Below are 25,077 nucleotides of genomic sequence, written 5' to 3'. Positions count from 1 at the left end.
TTGTTTTAGTGTTCATTCACTTTCACTTTATGTGAATTATTTTTTGCATTTCTTTTCTTTTGGGATATGTACAGTTCCCCTGTTTCATTGGTTTGTTGTTATTGTTGTTTTACAAAAAAAAACTTTCTTTAGAAAACATAAGTAAATACCTAGGACTGAGAAATATTGATCAGTCCTAATGCTAAATTCCTATTAGGGGTTTGAGAAGGATCCAAGGAAGATTATATGGTTTGTTTTTATTGTTCAGTCGTTCAATCATGTCTGACTCTTTGTGACCCCATGGACCATAGCATACCAAGTCCTTCTGTCCTCCACTGTCTCTTGAAGTCTATACAAGCTCATGTTTGTTGCTTCTATAACACCTTCTATTGGCCTCATCCTCTGTTGTCCACTTTTCCTTTTCTGTTCAGGCTTTCCCAACATCAGGGTGTTTTCCCGTAAGTCCTGTCTTCTCATTATGTGGCATCAGTATTTGAACTTCCAGTGAATAGCCTGAATTAATTTCAAGTATTGATTGATTTGACCTTGCTGTCCAAGAGACTCTCAGAAGTCTTCATTAGTACCACAATTCCAAAGTGTTGATTCTGCAGTGCTTAGCTTTCCTTGCAGTCCAACTCTCACAGCCATACATTGCTACTGGAAAAACCATAGCTTTGACTATATGGACCTTTGTTGGCAAGGTGATGTCTCTTCTTTTTCATATGCTGTCCAGATTTGTCATAGCTTTCCTTCCAAGAAGCAAGTGTCTTTTAATTTCATGGCTGCAGTCATCATCTGCAGTGATTTTTGAGTTCAAGAATATAAAATCGGACACTGCCTCTATTTGCCAGAAACTGATGGGACCAGTTGCTATGATCTTAGTTTTTTGGTTTTTTTTTTAATGTTAAGCTTCTAGCCAACTTTTACACTCTTTTCTTTTACTCTAACCACGAAGGGTTCTTAATTCTTTACTTTTTGCTATCAGAGTGATACCTAAGATTGTTGATATTTCTTCCAGCAACCTTAATTCTAGCTTTTGATTAATCCAGGCTGGCATTTGTGTGATGTACTCTGCATGCAAGTTAAATAAGGTGACAATATATAGCCTCGTCATCCTCCTTTTCCAATCTTAAACTAAGAAGTTGTTTCATGTTCTGTTCTACCCATTGCTTCTTAACCTGCATACTACAGGTTCCTAAGAAAACAAGATGATCTAGTATTCCCATCTCTTTGAGGACATGTGATATTTTGTTGTGATCCACACTGTCAGAGACTTTAGTGTAGTCAGTGAAGCAGAAATAGATTTTTTTTTTAGAACTCCCTTGTTTCAAAAAAAAAACTCCCTTGTTTCTCCATAATCCAACAAATGTTGGCAAATTTGGTCTCTAGTTCCTCTGCCTCTTCAAAAACTAGCCTGCACTTCTGGTAATTCTTGGTTCACATATTGCTGAAGCCTAGCATGCAGAATCTTAAGCATAATCTTGCTGGCATGGAAATGAGTGCAATTGTTTGGTAATTTGAATGTTCCTTGGCATTGTCCTTCTTTAGGATTGGGACATAAAGTGATCTTTTCCAATGCAGTGGCCATTGTTTAGTTTTTCAAATTTACTGGCATGTTGAGTGCAGCACTTTAACAGCATCATCTTTTAGGATTTTATATAGCTCAGGGAAATTCTATCACCTCACTAGTCTTATTGTTAGGAATGCTTCCTACTTGAATTCATTCTGCAAGAAATCTGGTTCTAGATCAGTAACCACATCATTGTGGTTTTTGATGATATTAAAATCATTCTTGTATAGTTCTTCTGTATATTCTTGCCACCTCTTCTTAATCTCTTCTGTTTCTGTTAAGTCCTTACTACTTTTGTCTTATATCATGTCCATTTTTGCTTGAAATGTTGCCTTTATTTCTCTGATTTTCTTGAAGAGATCACTTGTCTTTTCCATTCTGTTGTTTTCTTCTATTTCCTTGTTGTTGTTCAGTTATTTCAGTCATGTCTGACTCTTTGTGACCCCATTTGGCTAACATTTTTGGCTAACATACCAGAGTGATTTGCCATTTTCTTCTCAAGCTCATTTTATAGATGAGGAAACTGAGGTAAACAAGGTTAAATGACTTGTCCAGGGTTATACAGCTAGTAGGTATCTGAGGCCAGATATGAACTCAAGAAAAGGAATCTTCCTGACTCTAGACCCAGAGTCTATATACTGCACCACCTAGCTGCCCTATTTCTTTGCATTGCTCATTTAAGAGGACCTTCTTATCTCTCCTTGCTGGAATTCTGGATTCCTTTCTCCTTTCCCTTTTGTTATCCTTCTTTCCTCAGCTATTTGTAAAGCCTCATCAGACACAGCCATTTTGCTTTCTTGCTCTTTTTTTTGTAATTTTTTTTTTGCTGCTTCTTTTACAATATTGTGAACCTCTGTCCATAGTCCTTCAGACACTCTGTCTACCAGATGTAATCCTTTAAATCTATTCATCACTTCCATTCATATCATAAAGAATGTTATTTAGATCATACCTATATGGTCTGATGGTTTTCCCTACTTTCTTCAGTTTGTCTGAATTTTGTAATAAGAAGCTCATGATCTGAGCCAAAGTTAGTTCCAGGTCTAGTTGTAACTGACTGCATAGAGGTTCTCTGCCTTTGGCTGTGAAGTATATAATTAATCAGATATTGACCATCTGGTGGAGTCGGGGTTGTTGAAAAAGAGTATTTGCTAAAACTAGCAAGTTATCTTTTTTTTTTTCTCACCCCTACTTAATAGTATTTTATTTTTTCCAATCACATGTAAAGATAGTTTTCAGCATTCAGTTTTATGAAATTTTGTGTTCAAATTTTTTTCTCCCTCCTTCCTTCCTTTCCCCTTCCCCAAGATGGCAGGCAATCTGATATAGATTATATGCATACAATTATATTAAACATATTTCTGCATTAGTCATGTTGTGAAAGAAGAATCAGAACGAAAGGGAAAAAAAGACAGGAAAAAAACCCAAAAAAGTGAAAATGGAATGCTTTGATCTGCATTCAGATTCCATAGTTCTTTCTCTGGATGTGGATAGCATTTTCCATCGCGAGTCTTTTGGAATTATCTTAGATTGTTGTTTTGCTGAGAAGAGCCCGATCTATCAAAGTTAATCATCGCACAATATTGCTGTTACTATGTACAATGTGTCCTGGTTCTGCTCATTTCACTCAGCATCAGTTAATGTAAGTCTTTCCAGGTTTTTCTGAAGTCTGCCTACTCATCATTTCTTATAGCACAATAGTATTCCATTACATTCATATATCATAATTTGTTCAGCCATTCGCCAATTGATGGGCATGCCTTCAATTTCTAATTCTTTGCCACCACAAAAAGAGCTGCTATAAATATTTTTGTACATTTGGGTCCTTTTCCCTTTTTTATGATCTCTTTGGGATGCAGACCTAGTAGTGGTATTACTGGATGCACAGTTTTATAGTGTTTTGGGCATAGTTTGAAATTGCTCTCCAGAGTGGTTGGATCAGTTCACAATACCAGCGAATTATCTTGACAAAAGTCTATTAGACTCTGCTGTGCTTCATTTTTAACTCCAAGAGCAAATTTGCCTGTTGTTCCAATTAACTTTTGATTTTCTGCTTTAGTGTTCCAATTCCCTATGATGAATGTGACATCTTTTTTTTTTATGTTATTTCTAGAAAATGTTGTAGGTTTTCATAGAACTGATTAACTTTGGCCTCTTTGGCATCCATGGTTGGAGAATAGACTTGTATTACTGTGATGTTGAACAGTTTACCTTGGATTCAAACAGATATCATTCTATTTTTATTTATTTATTTGTTTGTTTTTTTAGGCAGCTGGGGTTCAGTGACTTTCCCAGGGTCACACAGCTAGTAAGTGTCAAATGTTTGGTCTAAGGCCAGATTTGAACTCAGGTCCTCCTGACTCCACTGTGCCACCCAGCTGCCCCCTCATTCTATTATTTTTGATATTATACCCCAATACTGCTTTTCTCACCCTTTTATTGACCATGAGGGCTACTCCATTTCTTCCAAGGTATTCTTGCCCACAGTAGCATATGTAATGATCATCTGAATTAAATTCATCCATTCCTGTCCATTTAAGTTCACTGACACCCAAGATATTGATGTTTAATCTTTCCATTTCCTGTTTGAACACATCCAGTTTACCTTACATTACAAGGCTGCCAGCATTTATTTGAAACACATAATGTTGTATATTGATCGTTGTACACTAGAGTGGTCTATGTCTTCTGTCGTTAAAAAGGGAATGTTTGGACATGATTAGTAAACATATACAAACACATCCAAAATAATTCTGGTAGCACTGGGAGAAGGTGGTAGAATGAGAAAAATTTCCCCACATAAAAAAGTATGCAAGGAAGCGCTTTTATAGGGAAGGGTAAAATGGAGGTGGGGTGTGTGGCCCGCAATGCTTGAACTTCTCATTAGAATTGTTCAAAGAGGGAAGAATATTTATAAATACTCATTTGGGAATAGACATCTATCTTATCCAGTAGGGAAAGGGGATAAGAGATAAAGGGATGGAGGTGGGGGAGAGGATGATAAAAGGAATGCAGGCAGTGGTAGGAAACAAAACAGATTTTTGAGGAGGGACAGGCTAAAAAAGAGAGAGAAGGAAAAATAAAAGAAATAGGATGGAGGGAAATACAGTAATAATCATAACAGTGAAAGTGAATGAGATGAGCTCGTTCATGAAATGGAAGTGGATAGCAGAATGGATTAGAAACTACAGTCCAACAATATATTGTTCAAAAGAGACACATGAAACAAAACACACACACACACACACACACACACACACACATTAAATAAAGGTCTAGAGAAGAATCTAATGTGCTTCAGCTGAAGTAAAAAAGGCAAGGGTAGCAATTATGATCCTAGACAACGCAAAGCAAAAATAGACCTAATTAAAAGAGATAATCAAGGAAACTACATTTTGGGAAAAGGTACCATAGATACCATAGATATTGATGTCAAATTTTTTTTCTAGCAAATTTCTCTGATAATGCCCTTATTTCTCCAAAATACATAGGGAATTTAATCAAATTTATAAGAATGTAAGTCATTCTCCAGGTAACAAATGGTCAAAGGATATGAACAGGCAGTTTCCACGAGAAATCAAAATTATTTATATCATATCTCTATTCCTTAGAGAAATTAAAATTAAAACAAGCCTGAGTTACTACCTGACACCTATCAGAAATGACAAATCTTGGAGGGGATGAGGAAAAATAAATACAATAATAAATTGTTGGTGGAGTTACGAACTGATCCAACCATTCTGCAGAACAATTTGAAACCATACCCAAAGGGCTGTAAAAGTGTATATGTTTTGCCTTAGCAATACCACTGCTGGGTCTGTACCACAAAAAGATCAAAGAAAAAGGAAAAGAACCCATATGTACAAAAATATATATATAGCTGCTCTTTTTGTGATGGCAAAGAATTGTAAATTGAAGGGTTGCTAATCAGTTGGGGAATGACTGAACAAGTTGTGGCATGTGATTGTGATGGAGTACTATTGTGCTATAAAAAATGATGAAGAGGTGGTCTCAGGAAAAAAAAACAACATGGCAAGATGTATGTGAACTGATGCAAAGTGAAGTGAGAATAACTGGGAGATCATTGTGCACAGTAACCCCAGTGTTGTAATGATGATCAACTGTAAAAGACTTGGCTACTCTGATCAATACAATGATCCAAGACAGTTTCAAAGGAATGATTATGAAAAAATGCTATCGACACCTAGAGAGAGTACTAATAAAATCTGAGTGCAAATTGAAGTATAATTTATTTATGTTTATATATCCTTTATTTCTTTTTGCTTTTTTTGTTGCATTATGCCTAATATAGAAATATATTTTGCATGATTTCACATGTATAATTAATTGATAACATTATGCTTACTTTCTCAGTAGATGGCGAAGGGAGGGAGAGAGGGAGAGAATTTGGAACTCAAAATTTAAAAAAAGAAAATAATATTTAAAATAAATAATTAATTAAAAAAATAAACCAAGTAAAGTGGAAAGAGCGCTAGGCTCAGTTTTCTCATCTATAAAATGAGGGGGTTAGACTGAGAGGTTACTGAGGTCCTATGTAGTTCTGAATCTATGGCTGATAAAGATAGAGAAAGATCAGGGCAAATGTAAATTTTGCATTAAAAAACCCTTTGTAACTAATCCTTAAGCAGAGTTATTTTTGTGTCATGGGCTTGCTTTTTACCTTCTCTAAAGTACTGTGTGTACCAGCAGCACTAGGTAAATAACACGTCCAGATGGCTTTGCACCCTGGTAATAGAGGAAAAGTTGAATTCTGAGGTGGCAACGGCATGTGTAGTAATCAAATTCCTGCCATTAGCAAAGTGAAGCAGAATCTAGAGACCAAGATGTACAGATAGGGTAAGATCTTGCTTTTGTCCACATTTCTGAGTTTACCTCATTTCTCTTGAGTTTGACAGGAAGATCTTGGCTAGAAAAAAGAAACACTGCTAGATGTGTTTCTATATGCCTTGGGATCACCCACAAATAGGGAGCATGACAATGATGGTGATTTAGTAAAGGATTCTGAGAAATAGAGAGGAAGGAAGAAAACCAGGAGAAGAGCAGTGTCATGAAAACCCAGAGAGGGAGGTATATCCAGGAGGAAAGGGTGGTCAACAATGGCATGTCAAGAATGATGAGAATTAAGAAAAAAAAGCCATTAGTTTTGACAGTTACTGGATTATTAGTAACTTTGGAAAGAATAGTTTTAGTTGATTGATGAAGTAGGAATCAAGATGACAAGTTACTGAAGCAGTTTTCAGCATTTTTTTACACAATGGATAGTACTTAAAAATAAACGCAAAGAGAACAGAAGCAAGGCTAGAATAAAGCACAAAGAAGTAGGACAGTTTTGAAAGACAGGTTGAATTTATTATATACTTGAAAAGGAAAGTAAGCTGTATAGGGTAGAAATCCTACAATTTCATGTACAATCTTCTTCTGTTCTACTAGGCATATGGAAACGCCCATTTTATTTGGTGTTAAGTTCAAAATAAAAAAGGTAAAGGAAACAGTAATAAATATATTTTTAACAGGGGAAAATGTAAAAAAACAACACCTTAATAGACATTCTTGCAAACATTTACTTTCTTTCTCTCCCACTCCCCTTTACCCCAATTGAAAAAAGAAAGGCAAAACCCCTGTAAGAGATATATATAGTCAAGCAAAAAAAAAAATCCCCATATTGACCATGTCCAGCAATATAGGTCCTATTCAACATCTTGAGTCCATCAGCTCTTTCTCTGGAGGTTAATAACATTCTTTATTATCACTTCTCCAGAATCATGGTTGGTCATTCCATTGATCAGAATTCTTAAGCATTTCAAAGTTTATCTTAACAGTGTTCTTGACAAGTCAACAAACATTTAAATTCTTATTGTTGACTTGCTATTATAAAAATTGTTCTCTGCTCACTTCACTCTGCACAATTCATATAAGTCTTAGGTTTCTCTTTCATGATTTCTTATGGCACAATCATATTTCATGTTATACTATAATTTCTTCAACCATTCCCCAGTAGATGGGTACCTATTTAGAAAAATTCTTTACCCAGTAGTCAGCCTGGGTCAGTAGGCATGCAGTCCTGCACCAGACTCCTATGTAAGCCTTTTCAGCTTTGGACAACCTACCAGAGATTATTCTCCACTGGCACAGCCTTCTAGAACTTAGGAAATACCTGTGAAGAATACAGAAGAAACATCTATGAGGGAAGAGAATCAGGATAATTCAATGCCACATAAGGAAAAGTGGAGAGTTTCAAGAAGGGGTGGCTGAAGATATCAAATGCTACAGAGAAAGGTCAAAGCTAATACCTGATTACTGGCTGTTGTGATGGATGAAGCTGAAGCAGTGAGAATGAAGGTCATTGGAGTTTAAGTTAAGGAACTGTTAGAGCTAGGTTGTTAGATGACTCAACATGGATGTTGATGTTCTTTATGGTTAAAGGAATAGGCAAATTTCAGAGGTTTTTGTGGATTTTTAAAAATTCTTCCTCTGCCATCTGTTTTCACTGATGTGACATCACATCACTAAGAAACCTTTGAGGTTTGTGTCCTTAATGTACCGCAAATATTTTCCTTTAACAAACCAGTGGCTTTAGCTGGTACTCTGAAAGCTCAAGTGTAAATTGATCATACAACATACTGAGTTAGTTGACAGGGTTGACTATTCTGCTTACTTATCTGGAATGGGTTGAATGCTTCTAACCATTGTATTAAAAAAGAAAGGAAACCTGCTCTCTCAATTTCCACATTCCATCTTTTGACAGTGGGAAGATGCTGGGTCCCGGGCATACGGCCCCAGCTTTTCCCAACTTGTTATTGGTACGTGGCTCTGATGCAACTGGATCAGAGTTGGACAGATAAATGTGACAAGTAGTACAAAGTGTTACCTCCCCACTCCACTTTCACAACTTGCATTTGGTATTTAATTTGTCTTAGGTACCACATAAAATTTCTGTCTAAGTGTCTTAGGAAAAGTAGAAAGGTAACTATTCTATATAATTATTTATAATCTACAATCTCACCTGGGAAGGATTTCTAATTTTTCCAAGATTGTAGTCAAGGACTGGGTATTATCTGTATCTACCTAACCAGAGCTGATGCTCAGCAAAATTGTGAAGAAGGGGGAAGTTTATCCTTGGTGCTTTCACACCTCGCTGCTTATTTTATTACCCTCTGCCTCTTCCCATTAGAATACCCAATACTCTGCTCTATTTCTCTTCTCTATCAAAATCTCCTCATGGGTAGCTGCTGTGTTGAAAAGGATGTAAACTAATTCACACAAGTGTAAGTGACTGATAAGGACTTACTATGTTTGCCCCTCAGGATTATTTTAGTTTAACAGAAGTCAATCCTTTAACTCATAGGAACAGATTTTTAGTAAAGTTTATTTATGTATCTGTGATGGGCTAGTTATATTGGAAGACTCAGGACTGTCCATGAATTACTTTGTATAAATAGCTGCCTATTCCAGATATAAAGCCTCCCTTGCATTCAACTATTATTAATGATACTTACTGATGTTTGTATAGTGCTTTAAGGTTTGCAAAACATTTTTGATGCATAATCTCATTTAAACCTCACAACAACTTGTGAAGTAGATACTGCAGATATTGTCGTTCCAGTTTTACAGATGAGAAAATTCTCATCTGGAAGGAGTAAGTAACTTGTCCATAGTCACATAGTCAGTGGAATGAAGTTCCTTGAAATCACATATTTTTTTCATCTTTGTCTTTTTAACCACAATGCCTAAGAGAGTATATTGAAAACTATAGAGGCTTCATAAATGTTTCTTGAATTGCATTGAATTGCTTGTTAGATCTTCCTGACTTCTAGTCTATTACTCTTTCCACTCTTCCATCCTACAGTTTCAACTTAGGAAACTCATTTTCAGTCATTGATTCATGTTGCAGACAAATCCATCCACACCTCCATTTCTTGCCTGCTTTCTCTATTGTGATCTTATTAGGAAAAGCTTCAGTTAGGTGGAGGTGAGTAGGGTTGAGGATAGCTTAGGTCCCTGTCACTAAAAGTTAGAATCATAGAATTATGGGACTGGAAGAGATCATAGGAATATAGATTCAGAGCTGGAAAGGACCCAGAAATCACCTCATCCAACCCCTTCATATTATAGATGAAAAAGCTGAGGGCCAAAGAGGTTAATTGAATGTCTTAGCCAAAGTCTTCCAGGCAGTGAGTGGCAGAATTAGGATTGAATGTGTCCTTTGGCTCCAAGGTCATCCTGTCTGATCTTTTCATTTAATCTCATTTTAGAGATAAGGAAAATGAAACCAATTGAGGTAAACTGATTTATGTTTAAACAGATGCTAGTTAAATCACCTGTTAAGAATGTTGCAGAGAGGATTCCTGAATGTGATGGAAGGTTACATACTTCTTTTACCTTGATCTTAGGCTATAGCTCCCAGATTCAAAACTTGGTCCTGCCACTTGCTACCTGTGTGACCTTGGGCAAATCATTTTCTGTAAAAAGAGAGGGTTCATCTAGGAGGTCTTTTCCATCTGCCCTACACTTAAGCAACTATTGGCTATATCAAGCAATAGGTTTTCAGTGTCTAAATCTATAATTAATAGTCATCAGAGCTTTCTATGTTGTATGCTTTTTCTTTTTCAACTTTTCATAGAATAAGAATCACTGAGTTTAGGTTTGGAAGGGACCCTTCAGAGGCCATTTATTCCAACCATTGTCTGGAAAAGTACCTCCTGTACTATCTAACAAGCAGTCGCCCAGTCTTTGCTTGAAAAGCAGAGCTGAAAGGGAACTCAGGGCTTCCCCAGGTACACTATCTCCCCTTTTTTTTTTCTTCTTCTTCTTCTTCTTCTTTTCTTCTTCTTCTTCTTCTTCTTCTTCTTCTTCTTCTTCTTCTTCTTCTTCTTTCTTCTTCTTCATCTCCTCTTCCACCTATTGCTTCAGGTTCTGCCTTCTGGAGCCAATCAGAACAAATTTATTCCTTCTTTCATGTGGTAGTCCCTCAGACATTTGAAAACAGCCATTATACCTTCTCCCACAAATTTATTCCTTCTTTCATGTGGTAGTCCCTCAGACACTTGAAAACAGCCATTATACCTTCTCCCTTGCTCTCCTGACGGGCACCCTCCTCCCCAGTCTTCTCTTCTCAGGGCTAAACATTCGTAATTCCCTCAGCCAATCCTTATGTACTCAATGCCCTTTAATGGATTGGTGATCCTGTCAGTGTGAGTGTTCTGTGCTAACCCACCCATGTCCTTTTAGCCCTCTTAGGCTGTGCTGCTCCTTACTCAAACCTCGTGACAGGCCTTATCTCATTGTCTAATTATACATTTCACCAAATCATTTTGTTCCTTTTTTGGGCCCAAGTAATCACTGGAGACACCTGCAGTTTCCTTGCACCCACTATACATCTTTGCATTGCCATTTGGACCACTTGCAACTTTTAATTCTTCACAGATTGTGGTATCTGAAGATTTACAACTGCAGAGCATCATGTTGAAAAGATGGGCTTTTGGACTGGGAAGCAGCCTGGGATTATCAAAAGCACTGTGCAGTTGTATATTGTCGTCCTATTAAAATGTTTTTTTAAGTGGATAAGGCTAATATCTACATGTATTTTCTCCATTATAATGAGAGGGATAGATTCTATTGTCACTATTTACACTGTGACCAAATCTGTGGAACTGTGAGGTCCATTGTAATGGCATTTTATTGACGTAAGACTGTAAGCCCTAGGGGCAGTGACTCAGTCATTGTGCATGGCTTTGTGCCTTGCCAGTCAAAGTGCAGCTTGCAAATACCTTAAGAAATGCCTTACGATAATGCTATGTACATGTCCTTTTAGCTCCAGCTCAGACATCATAAGAGACCTCATAGAGGAAAAGGAGTTTTTGGAATCAAGGTAAGTAAACATAGTCATTTATCTGGATAATTCAGTGGATCCATGATCTCATTGATATGGGTATTCCTTTTATCAATGCATATCACACCCTATCTTGCTCTGTCGTCCCATACATCTTTTGTTCATGCTGTGCTAGTAATCTTCTACTCAATGTACTGAATGCCTTCCTCTACCTCTCTTGACATCAAATAGGTAACAATAGACTATTCTAGCTATTGTTTATCCTTCACTTTCAATATGTTACTTACTCACTTTCTTTTCTAGTCATCTGTCTCTCTGATGACATTTTACAAAAGAATTGACTAGGGCTCCAGCAGCAGACTTTGTCTGTTTTCCAAAAACAAGCTTAGCTAAATACATAGAAGCTCACCTCCAGTAGGCCAGCCACTTGGTGATAAATTCTTTGACCATGGCAACCCATAAAACATAATCACAGCTTTCAAAATTAATGTATACCATGAACTAGTAAATTATTATAAATATTCAGTCAATTTGTTAGACCAAGTAATGTTTATGCATGATCTTATTTAAACAAATTATACCCATGAAGGCTAGAATTGTTTTTGTCTTTTTATCTCTAACACCTAGCACAGGGCTCTATATACTTAGACACTTCAAATTAAATATAATGTTACCAGCTTACATTCATGTTTGTGTGTTTTGGCCCAGAAATGAGATCATAGATCCAGGATAGCCTGATTAATCAGGTTCTAGCTCAGGCTTCAGACGGGACGATCGAGTACACACTACCACAAGCTATTCTGAGACAGAGAACTCAATGTACTTTTTTCACATTTTCATAAAAGCCCTTTCCCAGTCTTGCTCCTGTCTTTTTACGTAAGTGAGTAGACAGCAGAGCAGCTGAAGAGTAAAGAGAGAATTCAAGTAACAAATATATATTGTATATCTACTGTGTGCAAAGGAGTGTGCTAGGTGCTAGGTGGCTTTCCAGTTTAAGAGTCAGCAAGGCACTTACAGCCTATTGGAGACTGGATGGCATATGTTTTATAATTAGCTTTTGAAAGAGCTGCCAGAATTCTGACCATTCTATAGAACTGATCATGTAGTATGATTATTCATGCTAGTTCTAAGACTAGTCACACTGATAGATTTACCATTCCTCAGACAGTCCTTATATTTTTGCCTTCACTCATGCCATTTTCTCAGCTGATAATGACTCCCTTGGCCTCTTCTCCATGTGTTCAAATCGTGCCCTCCTTGAAAGATCAGAGATCCTTCCTACTCTCCATCAAATCTTTCCAGATTTGTACAGCCTACGGTGATTGCTGTCTTCTCCAAACTCCTCTCATGCATTGTCTAGTTAATTTATTTGGCAACTAACCATGTACTGCCTTGTATTCCTACTTAAATTATTTTCTTTATTATAATTTTTCCAGTATTAGCTTTTTTGTTTTCATATGTTGTCTCTGGTTAGACAGTAGTTTTCTTAACTGCAGTGACCATGTCTTTCACTTCTTTGTATTTGGTGCCATTCCTTGCACAGGTCAGCCATACAGTCCTAGTCCTTAGTAAATACGTGTTTGCTTATTTTGCTTTTATAATAACATAGGCCCCTTTGAGAGTCATAATTATTCAAAAGTACTTCACAAATCTTGAAATGTTGTCTAGGTAGCTACAAACCCTTGTCTCCTAAGGGCTTACACTCTCGTATAACTCAGATTCATCTGAAAAAAGCAGCAGCTCACAAATGTCTATCTCAGATTTATGAGCATATTTGAAGAGAACCTAAATCACATATTTTAAATATTACTCTGAGAGCACACTGAAGTATCTCCATTCTACCACATTCTCCTAATTCCTTAGCTATCCAGCTTTCATGGCAGCACATTGTCCCAAATAAGGTAATATTTTCTTTCACAAGCAGAAAAGAAATTTGGCTCCCACGGTACAAATGCTTGTTCTTAGGGCAGTATTTTTTGGTTTGGCTCTAGTTTTCTTGGGCATGAGGTAGACTTACTTGCATTTCCAAAAGAATAAGAAGTAAAATGAAAAAAATGATCAAGGTTAAATAATAAATTGAGATTTCCATTTTACTATACTGTCAACTGTAATGCTTTCCCATCACACTGGGTAGCAAAGGTAAGGGTGTCTGGAGAGTGTACTTTTATACTATGCACAACTTCAGGAACTATATAAGGAATGAAAATCACTATTTGTCTTTTAAAAATGTTACCTTTGCAGTCTGTTGCCATTTTGTCTTGGAAGTCCACTGGGCATCAAATTACAAAAGACATTTCATTGGTCTCCCTACAGAATCAGAGAATGTAGGCCTGTCTTCTTTTTTGATAATCTAATTTTCATCTCAGTGTCATTAATAGCAAATCATTTGTCTATTACCTATGAGCTTTTCATGTTTTTAAAGAAGGCTTATTTAACATTTTGCCATCTCAAAACCCCACCAGTAGCCCCGCAAAGTGATCTGTGTATAATATTTGTAACTTTTCCAAGTAATAATATTCACATAGTATTTCTTTAGAAATGCAATATTTATCTGTCTGTCTGTGTATCTATGTATCTATTTATCTACACCTAGAGCAAGCTGTCTATACTCATTGATGCCACTTCCTTTCTTTTTACCACTTCTCAAACAATTGCAACATGGTTTCTGACCTCATTCTACTGAAATGACTTTCTCTGAAGTAGCAGTGATCTCAGCCTTACTAAATCCATTGGCTTTTTTCTGAATCCTCATTTTTCTTGACCTCTCTGTAGTATTTGACAATGCTGACTGCCCACCCCTCTTGGATACTCTGTCCTCTTTGGGTTTTCATGACATTGCTCTTTCTTGGTTCTCCTCATACATGTTTGCTCATTCTCAGCCTACTCTGCATCCTTTCTTTGCCTGCTAATTTTAGGTATATTTCCTGGCTCTGTCCTGGGTTCTCTTTTCTTTCTAGTATCTCACTAGGTGACATCACATCAGCTCCCAATGGTTCAATTATCATTGCTACACAGGTGATTACTAGATGTACATATCTAATGGTGTTCTCTCTCTTTCTCATCTGAACTTTAGTCCCAAATAACCAACTGCTTAGTGGACATCTTGAACTAGATGTCCTGTAGACATCTCAAACCTAACATGTCCATGACAGAACTCACTATTTCTTCTGCCCTGGAACTTGCCCTTCTTCCTAATTTCCTTATTTCTGTCTAGGAGTCCACTGTCTTTCTAGTCACCCATGTTTGCAACCTCCAAGTCATCCTCAACTCCTTACTCTGTCTTACCCCACATATCCAATCAGTTGGCAAGTCTTATAGAGTCTCCTTCTGAAGCATCTCACATCAGTCACCTTCTCTCCACTCACATAGCCACCATCCTAATTCTGGCCCTTATCACCTCTTAACTATATTGTTGCTCTAACCTCCTAACTGTTCTTCTTGCCTCATGTCTCTCCCCTCTTGAATCCATTCTCAGTGCAGCTACAGAAATGATATTCCTGAAGCAGGTCAGACTAGGTTACTCTTCTGCTAAATAAAATTCACTGGCTCCCTTTTGCCTTTAGAAACAAGTGAAGCCTTCTGTTTGGCATATAATACCACTCACAACCTCGCTACAGTCTCATTAGATATATTATGCCTTTTAGCACTCTTTGGTTCAGCCTAATTGACCTTTTTGTTATTCTTCTCATACAACATTCTATCTCCTGTCTCCAAGCCTGTGCACTAGCCTGGAATGTACTTCCTCCCTACCTCCACAAATTATAATCCTCAATTTCCTTTAAAATTCATCTCTAAAACCACCTACTACATAAGCCCCTTCCTTAATTTCCCCCAGCTGCCAGTTCCCCCTACCCCTTTGTATTTATTTGCACTGAATTACTTTGTACTGTATATATTTTGTATATACTTAAACATGTACATATTATCTACTTCAGTAGAATGTAAGCTCCTTGTGGACAGAGATTGGTTCATCTTTGTCTCTGTATCCCCTGCTTACCTATAATTTTGATTCTTCATAGATTGTGTTATTCCAAGATTTGTAACCATATAATATCACTGTAAGAATATTGGTATTGAGAGGCTTTTTAAAAATCATTGAAAGTATTGCGGAATTTCCTAAATATGAACTAACCTAATCTCTTCCTCATTTTGAGTGTTGTGCCAAGCCCTGTCAATAGGATTGCAATCCTTCCATCCATCTCATCCACCCAAGATCTATATAATGGTGGATTAACTTGAGAAACAGGTCTCCCAATTATATGTAGGCAATGTGCATTTTTAATCTACTCTGTTTTAGCATTGTGGATGGTTACATCAACCTTTTGGTGAGAAGAGTGTTCATTTGTAGTGTGCAAAGACTAGATGTACTTTCTATACTTTAGAAGTATTAAATGACTTTCAATTGCATTTTTCTACAAATGGGGGCATTTTAAGAACCTTGTTCCATTCCATGGAACATTTGATGCATTTTGAGAAAACTTTAATGAAAATGTATTGTAGGATGTTCTCCTTTTACTTAGGTAGCTAAAGGTAAGCCAAGACCCTGAGAAGCTCATTGAATTGTCTGAGGCCATATGCTTAGTGAATGGCAGAGTCAGCACTGGAAATCAGGTTTGATGAACAGGCCAGGGTTCTTTCTACTATGTTAAGTTGCCTAATGTAATTTGGAAGGCTGTGTAGTTTAGTAGAAAGATCACTGGACTTGAAGTCATAAGACCTGGGTTCTAGTTCTTGGCTTTTTTCACTTATTAATTCTTATTAGTGTGTTTCTGAACGAGTTTTTCAATATTCCCTTCTGATTCTAAATATATGGTCCTATGAACGATATACAGGTCTGTTGATGCAGATTGGTGATTATTCTGCTTTTCATAGAATCTTAGGGAATTGTCTGAAATGCTGAGAGATTAGATGACTTGCTTAGGATCACATCATAATAATCAGTAATAATAATTAGCATTTATAAAACACTGTGTGCTAGCACTGGGCCAAGCACTTTTATAATCATTATTTTATTTGATTATCACCCTGGGAGGTAAGTACTATTGTTACCTCCATTTTACATTTGAGGAAACTGAGGTAAACAGAGGTTAAGTGACGCACAAGACCATATTACTGCTAAGTGTCTCAGGCTGGATTTGAACTTTAGCACTACGTGCCTTCTCTCTAGCATTTGTCAGAAACAGAACTTGAAAACAAGCCTTCCTGCTGCCTTTCTTTCTTAGTTACCTTTGTGGAAAATGAAATATAGATCTCCAGACAGAGGTAATTTTTATAGAAGGTGACTTTTTAATTTATACCATCATTTCGTTAAGGAATCAAGACTGCTTTTTTCTAAGTTTGGGAATAGAATCGTTTGTCTATGTAAATGGATGATATCAAATGTATTATAAAAGGTTGGAATGACACAAATGGAATGAATACAAGGGAGCTGACATGCCAGTACTTTATAATAGCATATTGACATTTTCATTCACAAAGAGCCAATTTTAAGGACTCTGGTTTAAAGTTCATAATGTATTTTGGAAGTATTGTGACTTTAAATTGCCTATTCCTAAGTGCTTTTTCATTGGCATTGTACCCTAATATAAATCACAGTACTTCTAGACAGACTGAGACAGTTTTTCATTTTACTTCTATTTGCTTGTGATTTATTGGTGAAACTTATTAAGAAATTGGACCCAAACAAAATTCATGTTTTCCAAGTTGTTCTGGCATCCTGTTGCCCAAGTTGTCACATTTGTGTCCCCAATATACTTTTGTTGATTTCACATTTCTTATTCAAGTGGAAAGAGCTATGGAAGAAAGTCAGCTTTGCTTCTGTGCCCCAAAGTCATTGTTAGGCAGTGAGGGAAGCTTCAGTTCTCCCTCCCTGAACCGGTGAGATCACTGAGAAATCTCAGCCAAACTCCTGATGATGCTCCTTTTTGGTGTAGAGTAGATTGCTTCTTTTTGGCTAGTACAGCATGGGAATCTCTACTAACAACATTATGGATTAAATTTATGAGAAACAGTCATCTTTATGTTAGAAACAATTTCTTTATTGTGAACAAGGATGTATTATATTTGATTTTGTAAATAGTATAATTAGGTCAAGAAACTTTAGCTTAACAGTCCCATCAGATCATACTAAAAATAATTTGTAGTTTATTAGCAAAGGATACTGGTGACGTGATGTGGATTGATACTTCTTCCCTGTGTCCCCAGTCCCCCAACTGATTGTTGAAAAGAATGAGAATCTTCATCCTTCATGCCATTATGATGACAGAATTGAAAAAAAATTCATGCTCCTTCAATCTGCTTTTATCAAAAAGCAGAAATAGTCTTACCTCTAAGAAAATTGTAAATTGACTAATTTTTACTTGTATTTTGAACTGCTAGTTTTCTTAAATACTGTTGCATTCAATGAGAATTATTACTGGGAACTTGCGAGGAAAAGTATGAATTAACACTAGACATCAAGAATCCAATTTTAAAAAATAGTCAAGCTTTTCATGAGCTTGTTTTCTTAACCATTACTGAATTTTCTTGGAGTTTTTATGACTTTGCTAAGGATCAATTTGAGTCTCTCCCCACCCCTAAACCCCTCTTCCCCATTTTGTAATGTCCCTAAGTTTTTTGTAATTTATTATAGTTCAGTGGTCATAAGGGAGATCTTTCCATTCCATATATCACCAGGATACTTAGTGTAGATAGTTTGCTTTCTGCCACCCCCTGTAAAATGTCCCAGATGTCCATTTCCTAACAAAAGCAAGCATTTAGAATTACCACGTGATAAGAGAGCACCTAACTGCCACTGGTGAATTCAAGGTACTTGACCCAAATGAACTATATCCTGGGATACTAAAAGAACTGGTGGATGTGAGGTTTTATCATCATTGCTGTTTGAAAGATCATGGAATGTGAGAATGGCTTTGAGCTGTGGGATCAGAGAAAAGTAAACATAATTCTCATTTTCAGAAGAGACTAGTGTCCAAACTATAGGCCAGTAAGTTTGATGTTGATTCCTTGCAAAATTCTGGGAGTGAGATGAGGGACTCAGGAGACACACAATAGCTGTGTTCAAGCCTCTGAAGGACTATTATGAGGAAGGTGGATTAGATTTGGTTTTTTTTTTATCCCAGAGGACACAATCAGGAATAACGCGTGGAAGACAAATTTAAGCTTCATGTTCTTCTTAATAATTGATGCTAGCCAAAAGTGGAGCGGGTTATTCCAATGGACAGTATGGTCTTCCTTGGAGGTCTTTGAGCAGAAGTTGGATAACCAAGACTTTTGGAGTATATTTTTTCAGGTATAGGTTAGACTAGATTATTACTAAAGTCCTTTATAACTCTAAAATTATGTGATTATTGAATATTTAGGAAAGGAACTGGTGATCTTAGAGACCTGACCCCAGCATGACTTCCTTAAGAACAGATCATGCCAAACTTAATTTATTTAATTTTTTAACATGATTCCTAAACTGATAGTTCAGAAGAATTTCCTAGATGTAGTTAATTAAATTTTTAGCAAAACATTTGGTAAAATATATCATTCTATTCTTATATACAAAGATAGAGAGATGTGGTTTAGATAATAGTATGGTTAGATGGATTCAGAACTGTATGAATGGCCAGACTCAAAGATTAGTCATGAATAGTTCGACATCAACTGGAAGGAGGTCTCTGGTAGAATGCCTCAGAAATATAAGCTTGGCCTTATGCTGTTTAATATTTTTATCAATAAGTTGGATAAAAGGAAGATGATGCAAAAGTCTAGAAGACTGGTGGTACCCTCAGCAGTAATAAGGAATTTTGTAAGATGGTGGATTTGTGGAGAAAATAATGAATTCTTTTTTAGACTTGTTCAATTTGAGATGCCTGTGGAAATCTAGATATAAGTATCCAATAGGAAGTTGATAACGTGGGACTGGAACAAAGGAGATTTGCTGGAGCTGGAATCATTCTCATAAACATGGTAATTGAATACATGGAAAGTGATGAAGATCACTAAGGAAGTGAATATAAAGAGAACAGAGAAGACAGTGTAGGACAAAACCTTGAGGATAAAGATTCAGCAAAGGTAACTGAGAAGGAGTGGTCAGACAGATAGGAGGAAAACCAAGAAAGAGCAGTCACAAAAATCCAGAGAGGAAGGAGTGAGTATTCAGGACGAGAAAGTGACTGATTATGTCAAATGGTGTGGAGAGGTCAAGAAAGATGAGCATTAAGAAATTGCCATTGGATTTGCCAATTAAGAGATCATTGGTAACTTTGGAGAGATCAGTTTCAGTTGAAAATGGGATCTGAAGACAGATTATGGAGGATTTAGAAGAGAAAGGGAAAACACATTGACTGATAGGATCTTAAAGTATCTTGACAAGCTAAAAGATTGGACTAAATCTAAATAGATGACATTTAATAATAAATAGGTTGCATTGCTGGTAGATTCAAAAGGTGACTTCACAAGTAAACAATCAGGCAGTCATGGCCATGGTGTTTGGAGGGAAAAGATCTAGGGGGGTTGGTTTATTGTATTTCAAGCTCAGGAATAGTGTGATATGGCAACCAAAATAGCTAATGCAATATTGGGATGCATTAAGAGATGAACAGCTTTCAGGAATACACAGATGATAATCCTAGAATATACCTCCCCCCATTTCTCTCTTTGGTATTTTCCCCCTAGAACCTCCATTTTGTGACAGGCCAGTCATCCTTCATTTTATTTGCTCTTACTGCTCCTGGCTCTTTGGACTTCACCAACCCCATGTGGATACTTTCCCCCACTGTCCCACCACCCATTTTTAAACTTCTTCATATATGTTGTCTTCCTCCATTACAATATAAACTCGTTGAAGCTAGGGAATTTCTTTTTGCTTATATTTATATTCCCAGCACTTAGCATAGCGCCTGGCACATAGTTAAGAATTTAATAAATGCTTGTTGACTGACTGTGACTGCTGTACTCTGCCCTTATCTCCAGACTACATCTAGACTATTGTGTTCATTTCTACTGTAGATTAAAAAATACTGAGATAAGTAGGAAATCAGCCAGAGGTATACAATCAACATGGTGACAGGCCTTGACTCCTTTCCATATAAGAATCAGTTGAAAGAACAAGGGATGTTTAATAACTAAAAGGTTGTCATGCAGAAGAGGGATGAGACTGGAACATTTGGTGGAAATGGCAAAGAAGCAAATTTTGGGTTGGTATCAAGGAAAACTTCCTACTGATTAAAGCTACTCTTAAGTGGAATGAGTTGTTTGGGGTGGTAGTAAGTTTAGCCTTGGGCATTTTCAAAAAGAGGCTAGAGGACAACTTGTCAAGTATAGTACTAGGGGAATTCTTTTTCAGGTATGAATTGGACTTGAATAGCCATGGAATTGGAAGTCCCTTCCAATTCTAAAGTTCAGTAATTTTGTGAAATTAAGAAAACATACAATGTGTTTGCTGAGTTTTCAGAAATGTTATTAGGATTTTTTCTAAGATGTCACTTTTTTTCTTTGTTTCCAGAAGCAGAAATAAAAGCAAGATGATGACTGCTAGAAAAGCATGTCGTTCAAGGACACCAGAAAGAGACTGTAGCAATAGAAGAAGTAAGCGTATCAAAAATTAGACTTTCTGCTGACTTTTCTAAGTACAAGGATCAAAGTATGATAAATTTTGTTATCCTAAGGATTTCATTTTCTTTGTCCCGTCTGTCCATAGGGAAAGTTAAAATTCTCAGATTGGTTGTTTATGTTGCTGCCATAAGTTGCATTTAGGCTGACTTAGGTTTAACACAGCCTCACACAGACCAAACAACTCCCAAACCTTGCTCATTTGATCCTGCCTTCCTCCTCGCCTCACTAAACACCTTCATACACAGCCACACCCCTCTTCCCTTGAGGGTGGAATTGGCATGGTGGCAGGTCTCTTGGGCTTGTGTTTCTTCATCCTAAAATATCCCTCCTGGCCAGTTGTTCCCCCAGTTCAAGGGCTTCTGCTTCTTTCCCACTCCAATGAAACTAGCAGTAAGAAAACTTGGTGGAGGGCAAAGACAGTAGGGGATGTCTGTGGAGAGAAGGGTATAGGCACTCAGGTGAGCATTTATTGATGTGTCTGATTTAGACACATACAGTATCTAAATTACAGTGATTTCATGTATTAAATCCTGGTAGATATAACTTAGTAGAATGTTATCATGCATCTAGCTCATTGACAGCCTGTTACTTTTGCATAAAAGACTAATTAATATTTTCATTTAAAAAGTCAACAATTATAAAATGTATTACAACTCTTGAAAAGGCACTTAAAGATTTAAATGACTCCATTGATTAATATTTGTACCTATTAATTCCTAAACCATGTTCTTGATATTTTGTATTCTGACAATTAAAATTTATGAGTAAATGGATTAAATATTTCACATGTCAACCTAAATATGCCTTTATATTAAAAGCAAAATTAGATATGTTATGTATTGGCACAACAGATGCTTCACCAGCAAGCACTCAAACAAATCCCTTTTAGAAATACATTCCCTGGGTAGCTAGGTGGCGCAGTGAATAGAGCACCAGCCCTGAAGGCAGGAGGACCTGAGTTCAAATCTAGCCTCAGATACTTGACACTTCCTAGCTATGTGACTCTGGGCAAGTTACTGAACTCCGATTGCCTCACCCCCCCAAAAAATATCCTAGAGAAAATAGTTTGATTATAAGTTGTGAATAGAAAGGAGAAAGATGCATGCCTTAACTTTGCAGTATAGTGCTAGTTGCTGGCTGTTGTGTTTGACCATAGTTTTTTTGCCTCTCTATATTGACTCAGTTTACATTGTTGTAGCCATCGTGTATAAAATATGCCCTTAAAAGGATATATACCAATTATACTTTAGTCATTAAATTATCGTGGGCTAGGAGGAATTCTTACCTGCCTGCAGAATGAGTGCTGATATCTAATAAATGCTTATTGAAATATTATCTGGTGTCCCCTCCCCAGATTTCTCAAAGCCCCAAATCTCTACCTCTCCACTTAGCATACTAAGAGTTCATTAAAGGACAGGAGCAAGCACTAGTAATATGATGACAGAACGTTTCTAAATGTGCCAGTGACAACGTTAATTTCTGCCTATTTCCAAAGTCTGTCTCCACTGACCTTGGCTTTTCATTATATGATTGGGAACTGAAGTTAAAAAGTGGAGTCTTGGTGTGTCTGAGGGATGAGTAATTTCCTAATCAAAGTGATGTTTTGTCTTTTTTATGACTACCCTGTATCCTATAGTTACATAAGAATGTCTCATTTTGATAAGTATGATTTGTTATTTTAAAGGAACTTGAAGTACAACTCTTGAGCCCAGAAAGAGATCTTACAGGAGGCAAATGTGAACAATTGTAATAAAATAGTGCATAACACTGAAGGATTTTTATATCCATGCTACAATTTATGGTAAAATGAGGCATCACATTTAATTATGTAACACAGTCTGTTGTGAATTGTTTTCTGAACTCAACATGCCACTTCTTTTCTCTGTGACTTTATGAATGTCTGGAAGGTACTCCCTCCTTATCTCCAGCTTGTAGAATCCATAGCTTTCTCTATATTGAGTCATGCACTCCATAATCCTCCAGTCTTTTCTGACCCCTCTCTCCACCCTGAATTGTGAATGTTCTCTCCCTACTGAAATTACTTTGTATTTACTTCTCTGTATACATGTTGCATCCCTGAAAGCAGTGTGTCAACTCCTTGAGGTAAAGGACTGCTTTGTTTTTGTCTCTGTATTCCTAGCACTCAGTGCATAGTCAATGTCTAATAAATGTTGTTGAATTAAATCAGTAGCTTCCTTTTAGTTGAAAGATTTAAAAGCATCCCTTTCATCTTAGCGCCATCAAGGTAAAACATTAAGTTAAGCTGTTTTTCTACAATAAGTTAAGTACTGCTTTCAGAAACTTCTATAACAAATTATAGTGGTTCTTTGCTATTATAAAAAACTTAATTAGTACCTTGAAGATTTGGCCTTCCTACTCTGGGTTTATTTTGTTTGCCATGTGGCAATTTAGGACTGTTACAATAATACTGATGTGACAAGTGCATATTTAAATATCCTGAATAAAGATGTGTTGCCGATATGTGAATGTGAAAGTTCTTTCTCGAGGGCGGAGCCAAGATGGCAGAGTGAAAGCCGTGACTTGCTTGAGCTGTCCCCCAAATCCCTCCAAATACTCATAAAAAATGGCTCTAAACAAATTCGGAATCAGCAGAACCCACAAAAAGACAGAGTGAAACAAATTTCCAGCCCAAGACAACCTGGATGATTGATCACAAAGGTGTATCGCGCCGGGCTGGGAGCGCAGCGCAGTGCAGCGTGGGCGCCCAGTCCACAGAAAACCTGCAGCAGGCCTCAGAGGACTGAATCGCGGGCAGCTGTGGAGGTTTCCAGACTCCTCAATCCACGAATGCCAAAGACCACTTAGAAGGTCAGTGGGAAAAGTCTGTTTCTGTCAGTGGTCAGAGAGGAAGGTGGAGTTTCAGCTCCATTCCCCAAGAGCGTGGCCCTGGGGGGGGGGGGACAGCTGCTTCCCGAGCTTCTGGCCCACAGACTGAGGGGGAATCCAGTGGCTGATCAGAGAGGGACTGCAGGGATCTGTTTGCCAGTGCTGAGGCAGGAATCTCTTGCTTTGCCCGTGTGTGGATCTGGGTCACAGTTCTGGGCGGCAGTGCTGGGGTGAGGAGGAACGCTGGTGTGGTGGAGCTTGTAGTGGCTGTGGAGAGAAACCCCTCCTCACAGTTACGGACAGAAAGGAATACTTGTGGTCACAGGCCAGGAAAGGAGTAAACACCTCGCCCCTTATCATACCACCTTGGAAGAACTGAAAATTTACAGGTCCCTACAAGTATCTCTGAAAACAGCTACACAAACCCCTGAAGCTTGGGACAGTACACTCTCCACATTGGAAGCAGACTCTTACCTTAACAAAGAGTTTAAAACTCAAGTAATTGGCTGGGATCATGAGCAAGCAGCACAAAAAGAGTCAGACTATATTATCTTACTTTGGTGAAAAAGAAGATCAAAATATACAACCAGAAGAAGACAACAAAATCAAAGCTCCTACATCCAAAGCCTCCAAGAAAAATATGAATCAGTCCCAGGCCTTGGAAGAGCTCAAAAGGGATTTTGAGAAGCAAGTAAGGGAAGTAGAGGAAAAACTGGGAAGAGAAATGAGAGTGATGCAAGAAAATCATGAAAAAACAAGTCAACAGCTTGCTAAAGGAGACCCAAAAAAATACTGAAGAAAATAACACCTTAAAAAACAGCCTAACCCAAATGGCAAAAGAGGTCCAAAAAGCCAATGAGGAGAAAATGCCCTAAAAAGAAAAATTGGCCAAATGGAAAAGGAAGTCCAAAAGATTACTGAAGAAAATACTTCCTTAAAAATTAGAATAGAGCAATTGGAAGACAGTGACTTTATGAGAAATCAAGACACTGTAAAACAAATCCAAAAGAATGAAAAATTAGAAAACAATGTGAAATATCTCATTGGAAAAACAACTGACCTGGAAAATAGATCCAGGAGAGAGAATTTAAAAATTATTGGACTATCTGAAAGCCATGATCAAAAAAAGAGCCTAGACATCATCTTTCAAGAAATTATCAAGGAAAACTGCCCTGATATATTAGAACCAGAGGGCAAAATAGAAATTGAAAGAATCCACAGATCTCCT

The 25,077-nt window shown here is 37.2% G+C and overlaps 1 protein-coding gene across 5 annotated transcripts in view; it reads left to right on the top strand.

The window, feature by feature from the left end:
• The window catches only part of RAD18 (RAD18 E3 ubiquitin protein ligase), a 179,026-nt gene that overhangs the window by 103,115 nt on the left and 50,834 nt on the right, over positions 1 to 25,077 (top strand). For 3 of the 5 annotated variants that reach the window (XM_020973790.2, XM_078152174.1, XM_078152170.1), the window contains exons 12-13: positions 11,382 to 11,438; positions 20,893 to 20,975. In XM_020973790.2, the coding sequence (XP_020829449.1) occupies positions 11,382 to 11,438; positions 20,893 to 20,975 (140 nt within the window). Of the gene's footprint in view, positions 1 to 11,381; positions 11,439 to 20,892; positions 23,484 to 25,077 lie in introns of those variants that run through there. The other 2 variants (XM_078152171.1, XM_078152172.1) reach the window with 2 other exon arrangements.

The sequence above is a fragment of the Phascolarctos cinereus genome, unplaced genomic scaffold, assembly GCF_003287225.1.
Source record: "Phascolarctos cinereus isolate Bilbo 61053 unplaced genomic scaffold, phaCin_HiC Scaffold_4;HRSCAF=312, whole genome shotgun sequence".
NCBI lineage: Eukaryota > Metazoa > Chordata > Mammalia > Diprotodontia > Phascolarctidae > Phascolarctos > Phascolarctos cinereus.
The sequence above is the reverse complement of the archived record's forward strand: the minus strand, read 5'-3'. Positions and strand labels throughout refer to the sequence as shown.